Source organism: Zootoca vivipara, chromosome 3, assembly GCF_965207765.1.
Source record: "Zootoca vivipara chromosome 3, rZooViv2.hap1.1, whole genome shotgun sequence".
In the NCBI taxonomy this organism is placed as follows: Eukaryota; Metazoa; Chordata; class Lepidosauria; order Squamata; family Lacertidae; genus Zootoca; species Zootoca vivipara.
The window spans coordinates 37,488,746-37,503,403 of NC_142586.1; the positions used below are offsets into that span (position 1 = coordinate 37,488,746).

Consider the following 14,658-nt stretch of genomic DNA (forward strand, 5'->3'; position numbering starts at 1 on the left):
TAACACATGAAATCAGTCACTTGCAAAAATGGAGAACTACTTTTCCAATCTCGTTAAATATACTTCTGCAATTAAATATTTAAGAATAATTGTCCTACTGAACGCCTCAAAAAATAGACCCACGAAGTACTGCTTTTAATCACTGTTACACTGCCTCTTCTGTTATTTAAATTTTTTCATTTTGTGCATTGGCTCAACAATGCTTTGCCTTTATCTAGTGACCCATGTATACAGACTTTGCAAAAATATCAATACAGAATATTTTTGACAAATTTCCAGCTCCTTCATTTACTTAAACTAAAGTTTCCCTCTAGACCAAAATATATTTATGCATGTTTCTTCAATGTCTATCTTAAACTATTCAAACTAGAGGAAATCAACTCTCAATGTTCAACTTTTGCTTTAGCTTAGACCAGAAAATCTTATAGACTATAGCTGGGACCTAGAAACACTTGAACTATATATGCAAGGGATATAGGACTGCTACCCTAGAGCATCTCACTACCTTGAAAGTGGGTTTTGATGTATGGAAGAGACTGGTGCTTAAAAGGGGAGGACGAAAATCCCCTGTGCATGTACAGCAGCTTGGATACAAGGCTAAGTATTTTCTGTTCTCTTTCTTTTCCCTTTTTTTTGCATTCCATAACTGTTAATCCATCTTTTCTTAATCTCATTGTTTTTATTTTTTTCCTTTTTAAATTTCTTTCTTTCCTTTATGCTATATAGAGAGTGCACACACAGGCATTTAACAGCCTTTATGGACCTTTATATTCAGTCTCTTACCTAGAACTGCCATCACTGTGCCATGCTTTCCTCTCATCTTCAGATGTTCTGCCATTTGCAACAACTACTTCTCCCTCCTAAGAGCAAGGGAATATAATGTTTGTTTATAGCAAGTAATACATACTAGAATATAATATCTATCCACATAAACAACATAATATAAACATTATATATATATATATATATATATATATATATATATATATATATATATATATATATATATATATATATATATATATAATGTGTGTCCAATAATATTTCTTCTAATAAATATTAGTTGGGTTGGGTCTAGACTTGCCCCCCATGAGCAAAGGGCTCCTTCTGTTCACAAAGGCAGAATCAGCTTCCAGCAGAGGTCCCTTTGTTGTAGATTCCTCTCCAATTTTCATCTACTGCTCCCTGCACTCCCCCACCCACATGCTGTTTCCTGGTAGAGGGGTCTGGCTGCCTGGCATGATGAACAGAAGCCCTCCACACTGCAGCACTGCCTTGCTAAAGCAAGTATGTCAATTTTGATGTATACTTAAATGTCACACAAAAATTTTGACCCACCACCAACATAAATTTGAATGAATGCTACTGTGACCGTCCCATAAAATATAATTCAGTGTCTTACTTCTGAGGAACTGCTTCCTTTTTCCGCATCTTCATTTGGCCTGGCAGTTTCTTCCAATGCAAATCTAGTACGGTAGTTATGCTGGTTGGCCTGTTGCTTTTTTGAATCACCAACATCTAATAGATGATCATGAGAATGATTCTAGGAAGACATGAAATAGCCATTACAAGAAGATACACAAGAAGTCACTGTTCCCAAATTATTTTTGATGAACGATCTTAACATGTAGATTGAATTTTTAAAAAAGATTTAACTTTATATGGTTTTTATGATATAGAAGATTGGGATGAAGCAACTGCAACATTTTATCTAAGTATACAAAAGTAGGGTTCTGCTTGTAGCAACTGATCCAGTTCACATACTGCTACAATGTCCTAGGGCATGTTGAATTTTTCATTTTTCAAATTCAAAAAATGAGTGGTACTAAAAAGTGGTAACACAACTTGGGAATTCAAAAATGTTTTGTTTAAATTAATATAATTTAGTTTTGCTTGGTAAGTAAAATGTGTGTAGAATTACACAGAAATCAGTAAAAATAATTTCCAAGTACTTGCAGTTATATATTAATATTATTCAGCGTTCACATTTAGCTTACATTTTCAGAAAGTAAAATTAAAATTATTTGGTTTTCCAAAAGCAATTTATGTGCTGAATTCCTCACACCCAAAAGCATATTTTAAAGACGCCCTCATAGAAGAAATTTCGCAAAAAAAAAATCACCCCTAAAAAGCCATGCCCTACTATCCCATATACCCTCAGCTTTCCATAAGATCTGCCTTGATATGGTTGAAATCCTGTTCTAAATCATATCAGACTTCTATCCCAATTATATTTGAGTCTTCTCAGCAATAATTCCTACTGATGGCAATGAGGCTTAGTTGCAAGAAATTCTGTTTAGGGCTGCATCCTTCATGAGGGATTACATTAGAGACAATGGTTCACTGCTTACCTTAGGTAAAGATGGTATTTTATTCTCTCTAGGAACATGAGCAATAATGTGTTTTCTTTTCTCTTCTGACATGTATAACTTGATTTCTTCTTCTCCCTTTGCTGTTCTCCATTCCTCCTGCCTACTACAAAAGAGAAATTTAGATACTAATGTGCACGTTATTTTACAGTATAATTCTACATACGGTAGAATTACAAGGTCCATGGCAATTCCTGAAGAAGAGGCCATGTGCCCACACACTTCAATATGTTCTATGTTTGACAACGTAGGACTCCAAAGTAGTTATACCAACATAAATCAAAAACTCCTTCTGCAGTTTTAAAATAGCATACCAAAAATTTTAATCCCCTCAAAAGGTGAAAAAGATGATAGATCTGTACACACATTTATTCATATTCACAAAACTGAACAATTTTGTAATGAACATTTTAGAGTTCTAAAATGTTCTGTCCAAAGAATGCACACCCACTTCTGGCTCACAGAATTAACCCATATTTTAAAATTAACCCATATTTTAAAAACAGGTGATTTTTCCCTGTGTCATAAAGATGAACTTTTAACAGTACCGTAGAACATCTCTTTCTGCAACATTGAATAGATACTGTAAAAGATAAAGAATGATTAATTCAAGGCTAGATGTTCAGGACTCTAATGGTATAGATTCTCCAGAACCAACATGGGTGGTAGTTTTTTGTTTTAAAGGTGACCACTAAGGACATAATAGATATACTCCGGGCACAGCAAGTGAAAGAAGAGATTCTGTATCATCAGCCAATCCTCCCATAATAAATTTGGAAACACTGCTTGTTATATGGATTTAAAGAAAAGCAAAAGCATCCTGTGGAGACTGATACCAGTTTGGGGCTTTTAAATGAAATATGTACAAATAACTTCCAAGGAAAGCCTAGCTATTCAAACTTAGCAACTTGATACCAAGATACTTGAATTTACCTAGCTACTCCTGTTGACAGCTCTGGCACCACAACCCTTCGACTCCATGCCACTAGGTCTCTCTCAGTAGCTATCTCACTTCTTGGTGCATTGCTATGCATCTGCCGCACTCCTTCAATTTGTCCACTGCGTCTTAACCCCACATTTGGTGGTGAATGTACCTCAGAGGTAGAGTTTACAGAGCCTTTGAAATGAAAAACAATATTTTCAGATACAGGTAGGTAGCCGTGTTGGTCTGAGTCGAAGCAAAATAAAAAAATTCCTTCAGTAGCACCTTAAAGACCAACTAAGTTTATATTTTGGTATGAGCTTTCGTGTGCATGCACACTTCTTCAGATAAGTGTGCAGGTATCTGAAGAAGTGTGCATGCACACGAAAGCTCATACCAAAATATAAACTTAGTTGGTCTTTAAGGTGCTACTGAAGGAATTTTTTTAATATTTTCAGAGACAGTTCTAAGGGAATCTGATGCATAAAATTAATGGCTTAGATTGAACCTAATTCCTGTGAACAAACTCACTCACAGCATGTTACTGCTGGCAGAAAGGGGGATTTTCACAATTTCCCCATCTCCCCATGGTCCGGCTCAAAAGTTGGCTCCAGAGAGTTAGGGAACCCCCCCAGAACAGTGTGAAAAGTGGCACTGAAAGCCGTAGAATCAGGAAAAATCACCTTCCCAGCTCCAAGAGCCTTTGCTGAAACTGAACCCCTTCCACAGACAGAATATTTGTTCTGTTCACAGAAATACAACTCAGGATCTCAAGCAAGGTAATTAATTACAGGTAGATTAAAAATACAATTTCTAAATATAGTTTGGTAGCCTGGCAATCCGAATTAACCACCCTTATAAAGCACTACTGTAAGTCCACTATATTCAACTACTTACGGCTGTAAACTGTAAAATGGGTGCCACTATTGCCTTCTTCAGGTGTTACAATGATTGAAGTGAACACATGGAGGGAGCTAGCAGAAATTAGCACCCTACTTCTACTGCCCCCTCTAGAGGGTGAAAATCTGATGCAGGGAACCTGCTGTACTATTCTGTATTACTCTTGTACAAGGAGGCTCCCCACACAATGCAACTTCTGATTTTCCAGGGATCTATAATGCATGGGGAACCTTCGTGAGCAGAAGGCTCCCTGCTGCAAACAGTCACCTTTCGCAAGATGCTGTGTAACCAAAATGGCAACACAGCATAAAACTTGAGTATTCATCCCCACTGCCCTCCTTGTGAGTTCGCTCCACTCCTTATTTTAATGTCTGAAGACAGCTTATGTAACTCCCTTAAGCTTTCCTGCTAGTTGCAATTTGATGAAGTTCCCTGGTTTAAAAACAAATGCATTTATTACTGGAAAGTGATGAAAGGCATTATTATTGTGCTCAAGTGCCCCCTTTCCACAAATGTGATACAGCATACGGAAAGGAGGCAAGTCAGATTCTGCTTATTTGGCTATTTAAATAAAGAGTTATTTTACCCCTGCCAACTCTGTTAGTGTTGCTAGTTCCAGCCTCTCCTGATTGCCTTTGATCTTGCTCTTGTTGAAGTCTCTGTATCATGCTGTCCAAGGGGCTAACTTGCTGACTCAAAACCTGGTTCAGTCCTATGAAAAGCAGAATTTGAATTTAGTTCTTCAGATGATCCATAATTTCTCAATAAGTATTAGAAGTACTGGAATATTAGCAAGTGATTCCCCTTTGCATTAAAGCTAGCTGGAGGTTATGAATGTGAAATTGCCCCTTTATTAGTGATCATTAAGAGAGCATAAATAACGCTGAAAAACCATTAACATGATCTCACTGATTTTCCCATATGCACACCACTCTGTGAATTTAGTCTGGTAACAGTGCTAAGACATCTTCCTTGGAAATCCTGTTGAATACTGCATACTCAAATAAAACTTCAAAGGCCCATGCCAAGTTGAAGTTGTTGATACCTGAAGAAGTTACCCCCATCTGGGGAATAAGTTGCTCCTCTCTACAATTTTCACGTCCTGGAACTAATCTCTGGTATCTTGATGGATGAGGGTTACCATCAACATCAACTAAAAATGGTGGAGGCATGAGGTGAGGTGCTTGTTGTGTCTGTTCATCCAACACAAAGTTGTTGGCATCACGGATGAGAGGCCGATAATCACTGTGAAAGAACATCTGATCTGCTATCTGTAAATAAATCAAATTTTAAATTATAGACAAAACTAGTATTCCATTGTTATTTGCAGCTCTTTCCTATTATTATTTTAAGAGTCAACTGCAGAAGAGCCATAAAGCACTAGCAAGCTATAGAAACACTTGTGTTCTTTAGGTACAAATAGGAAAAGCTATTTAAATAGGAAAAGCTATGTAAATGCAGGAATATCTGGATATAAACCAGAGTCAGTTTAGATGGCCATGATAAGTTACAGATCAGGGGTCAGCAAACCTTTGCAGCAGGGGGCCGGTCCATTGTCCCTCAGACCTTGTGGGGGGCCGGACTATGGTTTTTTGTTTTTGTTTTTTTAAAAAATGAACGAATTCCTATGCCCCACAAATAATCCAGAGATGCATTCTAAATAAAAGCACACATTCTACTCATGTAAAAAAACGTTGATTCCTGGACCATCCGCAGGCCGGATTTAGAAGGCGATTGGGCCAGATCCTGCCCTCAGGCCTTAGTTTGCCTACCCATGTTCTAGATCCTGTACAAAAGCTACAACTGAAACAAATTTAAGCTGATTTCTGCACGATACCTTGTCATATTTGCTACTGGAGCCAAATCCAAAGATCAGAAGATGACCGTGAGAGTCTGTACAGGCAAAATGCTGGCCATCAGGAGAACACTTGCAGTCAAAGACTGCCCCATGTCCTTGTCCTTCAATCTAAAATACAACAACACACAATATCAACAAACTTCTAACCAAAATTATCATATTCTTTTCAAACACATGACAAACCTATTTTTAAAAGGAAATATGCTGTTAGATGAAAATTACATTCAGCAGTTTATTTTTTTATATCACTTGTAAGCAAAGTCAGATATACCATTAATTAAACAATACTACATTTCCTATCTTCTGACATTTTAAGAAAAAATATAAGGTTACTCAACTAAGTTTACACTGTCTTTCATATAGTTATTCTTAAGGAGGATATACAGTTTCCTCCACTATATTTTCAATAAAGACAAAGCTGTAATCCTAATATTCTATTGCTAGGAAGCGAGTCTCATTTGAAGATACTTCTGAGTAAACATGTTTAGGATCAGGCTATTAATGTAACTATCATTAAAAGCTGCAATCAAAATTAGTTTACAACATGGGAACAGAAGTATTTGACAGTTGCCCTTTGGTCTCATCTCATGACTAAGTGCTAAATTAGTTCTTGGCCTTCTTGCAAACCACAATGAATTTTGTATATTTAAATCACTTGCCCAATTGTTGCCACTGCAATAAGGATATTTGAACGAGTTGCTTTTTACTTTCAACCTGAACACTGTATTTGATTGATTGCAACTCATATAACGAACTGCAAATATTTTTAAAAAGAATTTACCTGATACTCATTTTCAGGTTTTCCACTTCCATTAATCCAGAACAAATGGGTTTTTGTTTTTCCCTGAAACCTGTCAACCAAGCACAGGTGACCAATCACCACTCTGAACTTTCATGCCCTATGTACTCTACCAATATTCCCAGTTGCAAAATAATTTCCGTGGTACTTAAGAGCAAAACACTAACCATGGCAAGGCAAGTGAGGAAATGGGGTTCCCTTCCACAAATAAGAGCTAGCTGAACCTTGCATTCTCTGAAGAAAGAGAATGATAAATAGTCCTATTTCTCATCAAGAAAATAAGGTACAGAGATTGTCTTGATTCGTGTATACAGCATAGCGGGCCCAGATATTATGGTGTAACTCCATGCTCTTCAAAATTCTAGATGTGCTTCTGGATCAGCAAACAAGAAGTCATAGTAATAAACATATTACTTGACAGTAAATTCCATTTAGTTCAAATAGAATTTACTTCCAAACAACAGGACCAAGGAGTAGAAGAAAAGCATTTACTATTCTATCATAAAAAGGAGTTAAAGAAGGGGTTGTTTAAGAGGATAAGCAACCTTTATTAAAGATAGCTACATAAATTTTGTATCAACTCAAGCTCTAAATGGCACAATTTTTAGTCTTTGATATCAAAGGGAAAGGAGGTTGGACCCTTTGTATCATGGGAAGGGAGGAAGTTATACAGCACAAGCTCAAAAATGCATTTGTGCTAACAATGCCTTTGATGGATACAGCCTTGTATCTCACATCAGTTGCTATTCGAACGTTCAATGCTATAAGACTTACAAGTTTGTCTACAAATTCATTAAACAGAATTAGTTTACTTAGAAAAGTCATCTGACTACCAGTTTAGTAGTTTTTCTTAACAGAACATTCAGAGCCTGATCCTATACATGTTTACTTGAAAGAAAGTCCTGATTTCAACAGGATTTAATCCCCAATAAGGGCAACCTAATTAATAGTGCAGGCTTAGGGTTGGAAAAGTGGCAGACGCTGAAAAGGTGTGCGGGAAGTACTGGACAACAGTAGAGATGTGAAATACTTAATTTTAAAATTAAGACTAGATTTTCAACAACCTGGATAGCCGTCTGCTACACTTAACAGCAAAATGGTGTGGGATAACCACAATTACTAACAGAAGCACCCTAAAAGATCACGAGGCAAGTCATTGGTTTGCACTGGCTCAGTTTTATCTATTCCTTTTATATAGCACTATCTTCAGCAAGAGACAACAACTGAAAAATGCAAGGGATTTACTGAATGAGCATGAGATGTGGAATAATCACGAGTATCACAAACCTTAATCTCTGCTTGATTTACAGTTTACAAGAACCCATTTGCTCTGAATTAGTAGATAGTATCATACTATCCAAAGAGAGTCTAGGCAAAAAGAATTCAATTATAACATTTCAATAAATCTCAAGTGCTCTTTTAAAGTTGGATTTCACCATAGAGTTTAGAAATGAGCAATATTAGCATGAGAAGAATTCCCCTAATTGTCATGTGCAGTAACTGTATACAAATAATGTTCCTGTTACAAGGGATAAAGGAAGTGGTCCTAATTCCTTCATACAGCAAGTTTATAGCTATTGGCAAACAATAACTGTTCTAGGCAACTGGACCACAGCCACATTCAGATGATCATACTTCTGCTAAATAAACGAAGATATCCACAAACCCTTTGTCAGTGTACACAGCCCTTTCTTGCAAGCCATAATTAAACCAGGAAATACATAAACAATAATTGCTTCTTGCTTTGCCTGAACTGGGAAACTATGACCACCAGTTTCAGAACAAGCCAGGATCTTAAAGCATGTTCTGAATTTGATTTATGATCCTGGTTTGTTCCAAAGCTGGTAACCACCATTTCCCAGTTTGCACAGAACAGAAAACTATGTTTAGCATCTGTTTTGCATTCAGGCACAGCAAGAAGGGAAGAGCACGTGAGCATGACCAAAAGGCTAATTTGTATCTTGGTCCATTGAGCAGGTAAGCATCTTGGTGAGCTTCTTTGTTCATCTGGTACAGTCGTACCAGGAGCTTTATGCAGCCAATCAGAAGCCATGCTTTGGAAGTCGAACCGACTTCCGGAACGGATTCCATTCGACTTCCCAGGTACAACTGTATATACCTTCTTGGTATGCCTGAATGCAATGAATGGCATGAGACCAACTCATTTCAACATGCTATCTTGTACACTACATTTCCATTTGCAAGATTGGACAGAGGCCCAGTTTACTTAATGATATCAGGAAAATAAGCTGTGGCTCCCTCCTCTTTGCACTCCTGACTTCCAATATCATATGAAATGTTTCCTGTTACACCTCAACTCAGAAACACTGGTTTAATTTCTGCTTAATGACCTAGATATAGCACCATGTCACCAACATCAATCTGCACAGTTGTGCTGTTACATGTGATCATCACCAGCAATGCAGCCCCCTAAACCTCTATAAACTCCGCCAGGGGATACTGTTCTTCATTCTCTTTCTATAAAAGAAATTTACCGTAATCTAATCTTTCAAGTCATTTTCAAGGTGTCCTAAATTACTTAAGTTTGCCCAAACCTGATCCAACTATGGACCAGATTTGGACAGACTAGTGATGGACTGACACAACATCATCAAACAATGCTGACTCAAAAAAATTCTAAACTTTACCCAAATGTATTCCTCAAGTGATGAATAGGAGCTCTAGCTGAGATGTAACTGATAATGAATAAGGTGGATCTACACCATATTCTTGGTTTCAGATTTAACTTGACTAAGCAGCAATTAGTTTTTAAATCACCTAATCTAACATTAATAAGGCTAGAAAAATGTAAAGTATCAACACACTAGTGTTTACATTACTAATCTGTCTGTATTATGTATGCATCTATAATAAGTATATACCACATACTTGATTTCAATTGTTAAAGGCAAAATGAGCTTCTATAACACCCTTTTTAATATAAGTAACCAAATTATTTACCATGTTGAAGTAAGATCGGATCTTTACTCCCTTTGTCAAATCCCATACTATGACATTTCCATCATGGCCAGCAGAGAAGAGAACTCTAGGATCAAAAGGGTGACTCTCAAGTACAAATACCTCATCCTCGTGACCCTGATTTTTAAAAAAGAATAGAAAACAAATTAACTCAACTGTACATGTTAAATCCAATTATTTAACATGTAGTAAGTTCCAAGCATTCCCTTAGCCAAATCCCATACAATGACATTTTCATCATGGGCATGATGAGATTACTTTCCATTTCAAAGAATCCTGATTTAGCATTACGTAAAAACCAGGAATCCTGTTATAAAGTTGGCTTGTTAAGCAACTAATAATAGATTCTTATCTATTATTATTAAATCCAATTTTTTTGAAACTGTGTGTGAACTCAGAAGCAGTTTTCTTCCTGGCCATACAGAAAGTGGATGAAATAGAGAGGCACTCACTGAAGCTCAACTACATAGCACTAAACCATAGTTTAGTATTACATGCAAACCAGCCCATTAGGATCTATAATATTTCCAACACTTCCACCCTCCAAAAATTTGTTCTCCTATCTTGCATGATCAATATTTTAAACTATCTGAAACGATTAAAAAAATTATATACAGCAGAAGAATTTCAGTAGGAAGGCACAGCAATGAAAGAGGAACGTTAATTTACTTACCATAAGGACATGAATAAGTTGCCCAGTAAAAGAATTCCAGACTTTCAAAGTCATGTTATTAACTGCAGTAATAACAGAGTTGTCATGACGGTCCCAAGCCACCATTGTAACTTTCAGCTTTGTGATTTTGTCTTCTACGCCTTGTAAAGTTTGTCTACAATTAATAAACAAAATAGCATATAAAAACGTTAATCAGAAACTATCAAAGAGTTTCAGGAGTGCAAAGATTATTTTTAGAGATTTGGTCAACTTGAAAGTTGTCATGATACTTTCACACAGTCACTAGGTAATAGATGCAAAGAGACTGCACAATAAAGTTGAACATTAAAAAAACACAGGTGGCTGGAAATTATCCTGAAAACTAGCATTCCAATGCATAAAATCCAACATTCTACTAACTTATCCTACAATATTCATTCTTCATTCCTTTTACATTCTTAGTTGAATCAGAACATTTGTCCACAATCCCTACCACTGTGGTATGGATGGAGTCCTCACTGATTTCTAAGTGGCATCACTTTTCCTGTCTCCCCTGCCCTTCCTTTCCTGTTTTGTTTAACAGACTCCTGGGAGCCAGTGTGGTGTAGTGGTTAAGAGTGGTGGATTCGTAATCTGGTGAACCGGGTTCGCTTCCCCACTCCTCCACACGCAGCTGCTGGGTGACCTTGGGCTAGTCACACTTCTCTCTGAAGTCTCTCAACCTCACTTACCTCAGAGAGTGTTTTTGTTGTGGGGAGGAAGGGAAAGAAGATTGTTAGCCACTTTGAGACTCCTTAGGGTAGTGATAAAGCGGGATATCAAATCCAAACTCTTCTTCTTCTAAATATTTCATGCCTCAGCTACTCCTAACCACATACAGTACTTAACTGACAGGTACAGTTTGACCTGGCAATTTTTTACCCAAGAAACTCTATAAGAAAATGCCCCATTTCAGTAACCACTTAATGTGTGAATGTCTATAAAAAGATGAAACTCTAAGATGACTAAGTAAATGTCTGAAGTTCATCTCTTTTTAGCACTAGGATGCACCCCTGAGATGTAGCTTCCTCTAAGAAATCCTGCAAATGATGGATGAGAGCCTTAATTGGTACCTGTTTCTTCCTTCTGCCTCATCCTAGAAAGCATCAGTTAATATATCCTGTGGAAGTTGGTCAAATGTTTACAGGAAGCCACAACATTCTCAACAACACTGTCACATTAGCAAGCACCTTCTTACTGAATTATGAAACTTTCTAGTGGTGGAAGTATAGACAGACTCTACTGACAGTGCAATGGACAGATCCGTCAAGATTGGTGAAGAATATGGTGGTGAAGGATCCGTGGCATCTACCATGGTGTCCTTATCTATTCCTACAAGCAACCACATTAAAATCATGGAAGCCAGAGCTAAAGTCAGGTCCAACAGAAACACTTCTGTATTGGAACTGATAGTTCCAGCAGTCGAAATAAACTTTCAATGAGCTTGACAGATGAAGCCCCCTGGGTGAATAGCTGCTGCCAAGATGCTCTTCGCAGAACCTAACTAGAACCTCTTCATTGCTAGAAATCTGATAACAAACCTTTAAATCTTTAAAGCTCTAAAGAGAAAGTATTGTAGAATCTCCCTGGTACTGCAGAATATCTCTGGCCATCATATTATCTCTATTGCTTGAACTGTGAGAAGGTAAATCAATGACCACCAGCATTCTGAGAAGTTCCAGTATTCCTTGGCCTGGGAAATACTAGAAACCTAGAGAGAGATGGATTTCACTGCCAGACCATAACTCCACTTAATCGATTCCAATACCCACCAGCTTCAGGTAAACTGTTCCCATCTGTAGCAGAAGTTCTAAAAACTAAAGTTTGCCTACATTGGTGCTCTCAGTGTATTTTGAGGTCTCACTGCAGAAGAGCTGGATCTGCAATGAAATTTGCAAAAAGCCCAAAAGGTCCCTGGCAGGACTGAAAGGAACTATGCAAGGATGAAAATAGCTCATTCCTTCTAAATGGGGATGAGAGGATTGAGCCTGTGAATTTCTGCACACGAACGCTGGGTACCCCTAAACCCCTTATTACAACAACAACAATCTTTATTACGGTCCATAGACCCATCAATTCGTTACCAAGCGATACACAGCTGGGACACCCCGCCCTCAAACCACTCAGACATCTTACTCAAATTCGGAGTAGGAAAGATTAGTTCTTGTGACCACCGATAACATTAGTAGGAAACATTAGTTCTTGTGACCACCTTATTACAGTAGATGATACCTAAACATAAATAAGACCAAAATGGCTTACCCTGCAGGCCGAGTAGCCATATCTAACAAAATACTCTTCCACTCTCTTTTCTTGAACATCCAGATGCGTGCTGTGCCATCACGACTTCCACTGACAAATCTAACAACGAGAAAAATGGCTTTTATTGTCTTCCACAAGCAAAACTTTTTTTGCAATGCTTTCTCTACAGATTTCACAAAAGATCATATTGCAATCTAGTAATACTTTTAAGTGCACTAGTCTATTTATGGTTTCTTGAATTCTTGACTAACAGCTTTAGATGGAATCTGCAGGACATACACAAAGTGCTGTGTAACGAGAACAATACTGCAATCCTATACATGCCTACTCAGAAGTAGACCAATGCTCAGTAAAGTCCAATGGATTTACTGGGACTTACTCCCAGAGAAATGTGTTTAGGATTGCAGCCCAACTTTTATTAACCAACAACCTGAGCCCAATGCCAAAGCTTCCAACCTATATAATCTGAAGCAGGGGAAGCAAATACTGGTGCCCTCTAGATGCTGTTGGACTACAGCTGCCATTGGATTCAGGCAGCACAGGTAATGGTCTGGCACCAAGCAAAAAAGGCACTAAAAAGAAAGAACTGCTGGATAACACAACTGGAAGAAAGGAAGTAAGTAGAGGCAGAACACAAGCCTACAGAACACAAGGTCAGGATTATGAAAGAGAGCTTTTTTATTAAAAAAACCTCACATGGGGATGGAGCAAATGTTTTTAAAAGCATTTTCCCCTCCCCAGTATATATTTTATCATCTAAGGGCTGCTGCACCTGCTCACTTTGTTGGCCAAACCCACGTATCCACCCCCGATCACCTTGCCAAAACAATCCTGTTAAAGGTAAAATAAAGGGACCCCTGACCATGAGGTCCAGTCATGACCAACTCTGCGGTTGCGGCATTCATCTCGCGTTATTGGCCGAGGGAGCCGGCGTTCAGCTTCCAGGTCATGTGGCCAGCATGACAAAGCCACTTCTGGCGAACCAGAGCAGCACACGGAAAAGCCGTTTACCTTCCCACTGTAGTGGTACCTATTTATCTACTTGCACTTTGACATGCTTTTGAACTGCTAGGTTGGCAGGAGCAGGGACCGAGCAACAGGAGCTCACCCCGTCGCGGGGATTCGAACTGCCGACCTTTTGACCGGCAAGCCCTAGGCTCTGTGGTTTAACCCACAGCGCCACCTGCGTCCCACTCCCCTCCTGTTACTCCTTATCAAAACCATTCTCCCCCTGCTCACCAGCACACACACCCTTTCAGCTTGCCAAATCCTTAGGCTATGGGTGGGAAATGATTTTGATTCCATAGGGGTCAAATTTGACAGGCATCCCTTATGATATACACAAATGGTTAAGTTGCTTACCGATTACTAGTGTTAGAAAACTGAATGCTGTCCACTTTGTCCTGTGTAAACAAGAAAAAAATTAACATCATGACTACAAGATGCCAAAGCACTTCAAACAAATAGCTAAGCAATTTTGAGGAGGTATTTACAGTATGAAACTCCAACTCTGATATCTTCTCTGGCTGACCTGATCCAAAGTAATAAACCCTAATGATGTGATCTGTACTTCCAGTGGCCAGAAACATTCCACCTAAAGAAAACAAAAAGTATCATCATCATCATCATCATCATCATATTCTATTTCTCAATTTGACAATCTTCCATCTCACTTCCAAAGGTCTGCTCCAGTGTACTGACCATTATGGACATGGCCAAAAAAAATCTCAACACCAAAACAATAGTACTTTTACTCAACCACTATCCAAATCTATATTGAGATTCAATGTTTCTATACATTTTCTAGTATTATTAGATACTTCACCTGAACACATATTTTAGCAATTAAATTTCATAGGCAGAAGAGGATAACGGTAC

At 38.1% G+C, this 14,658-nt stretch overlaps 1 protein-coding gene across 6 annotated transcripts in view; it reads right to left on the reverse strand.

Moving 5' to 3' along the window:
* The window catches only part of PHIP (PHIP subunit of CUL4-Ring ligase complex), a 61,523-nt gene that overhangs the window by 22,794 nt on the left and 24,071 nt on the right, over nucleotides 1-14,658 (reverse strand). For 4 of the 6 annotated variants that reach the window (XM_035109559.3, XM_060272556.2, XM_060272555.2 and 1 more), the window contains exons 11-22: nucleotides 14,274-14,374; nucleotides 14,143-14,183; nucleotides 12,781-12,879; nucleotides 10,501-10,654; nucleotides 9,810-9,944; nucleotides 6,029-6,157; nucleotides 5,237-5,462; nucleotides 4,778-4,903; nucleotides 3,303-3,486; nucleotides 2,352-2,475; nucleotides 1,403-1,543; nucleotides 784-860 (exon numbers count right to left, since the gene is read on the reverse strand). In XM_035109559.3, coding sequence (XP_034965450.2) covers nucleotides 784-860; nucleotides 1,403-1,543; nucleotides 2,352-2,475; nucleotides 3,303-3,486; nucleotides 4,778-4,903; nucleotides 5,237-5,462; nucleotides 6,029-6,157; nucleotides 9,810-9,944; nucleotides 10,501-10,654; nucleotides 12,781-12,879; nucleotides 14,143-14,183; nucleotides 14,274-14,374 — 1,537 coding nt within the window. Of the gene's footprint in view, nucleotides 1-783; nucleotides 861-1,402; nucleotides 1,544-2,351; nucleotides 2,476-3,302; nucleotides 3,487-4,777; nucleotides 4,904-5,236; nucleotides 5,463-6,028; nucleotides 6,158-9,809; nucleotides 9,945-10,500; nucleotides 10,655-12,780; nucleotides 12,880-14,142; nucleotides 14,375-14,658 lie in introns of all 6 variants that reach the window. The other 2 variants (XM_035109557.3, XM_088665921.1) reach the window with 2 other exon arrangements.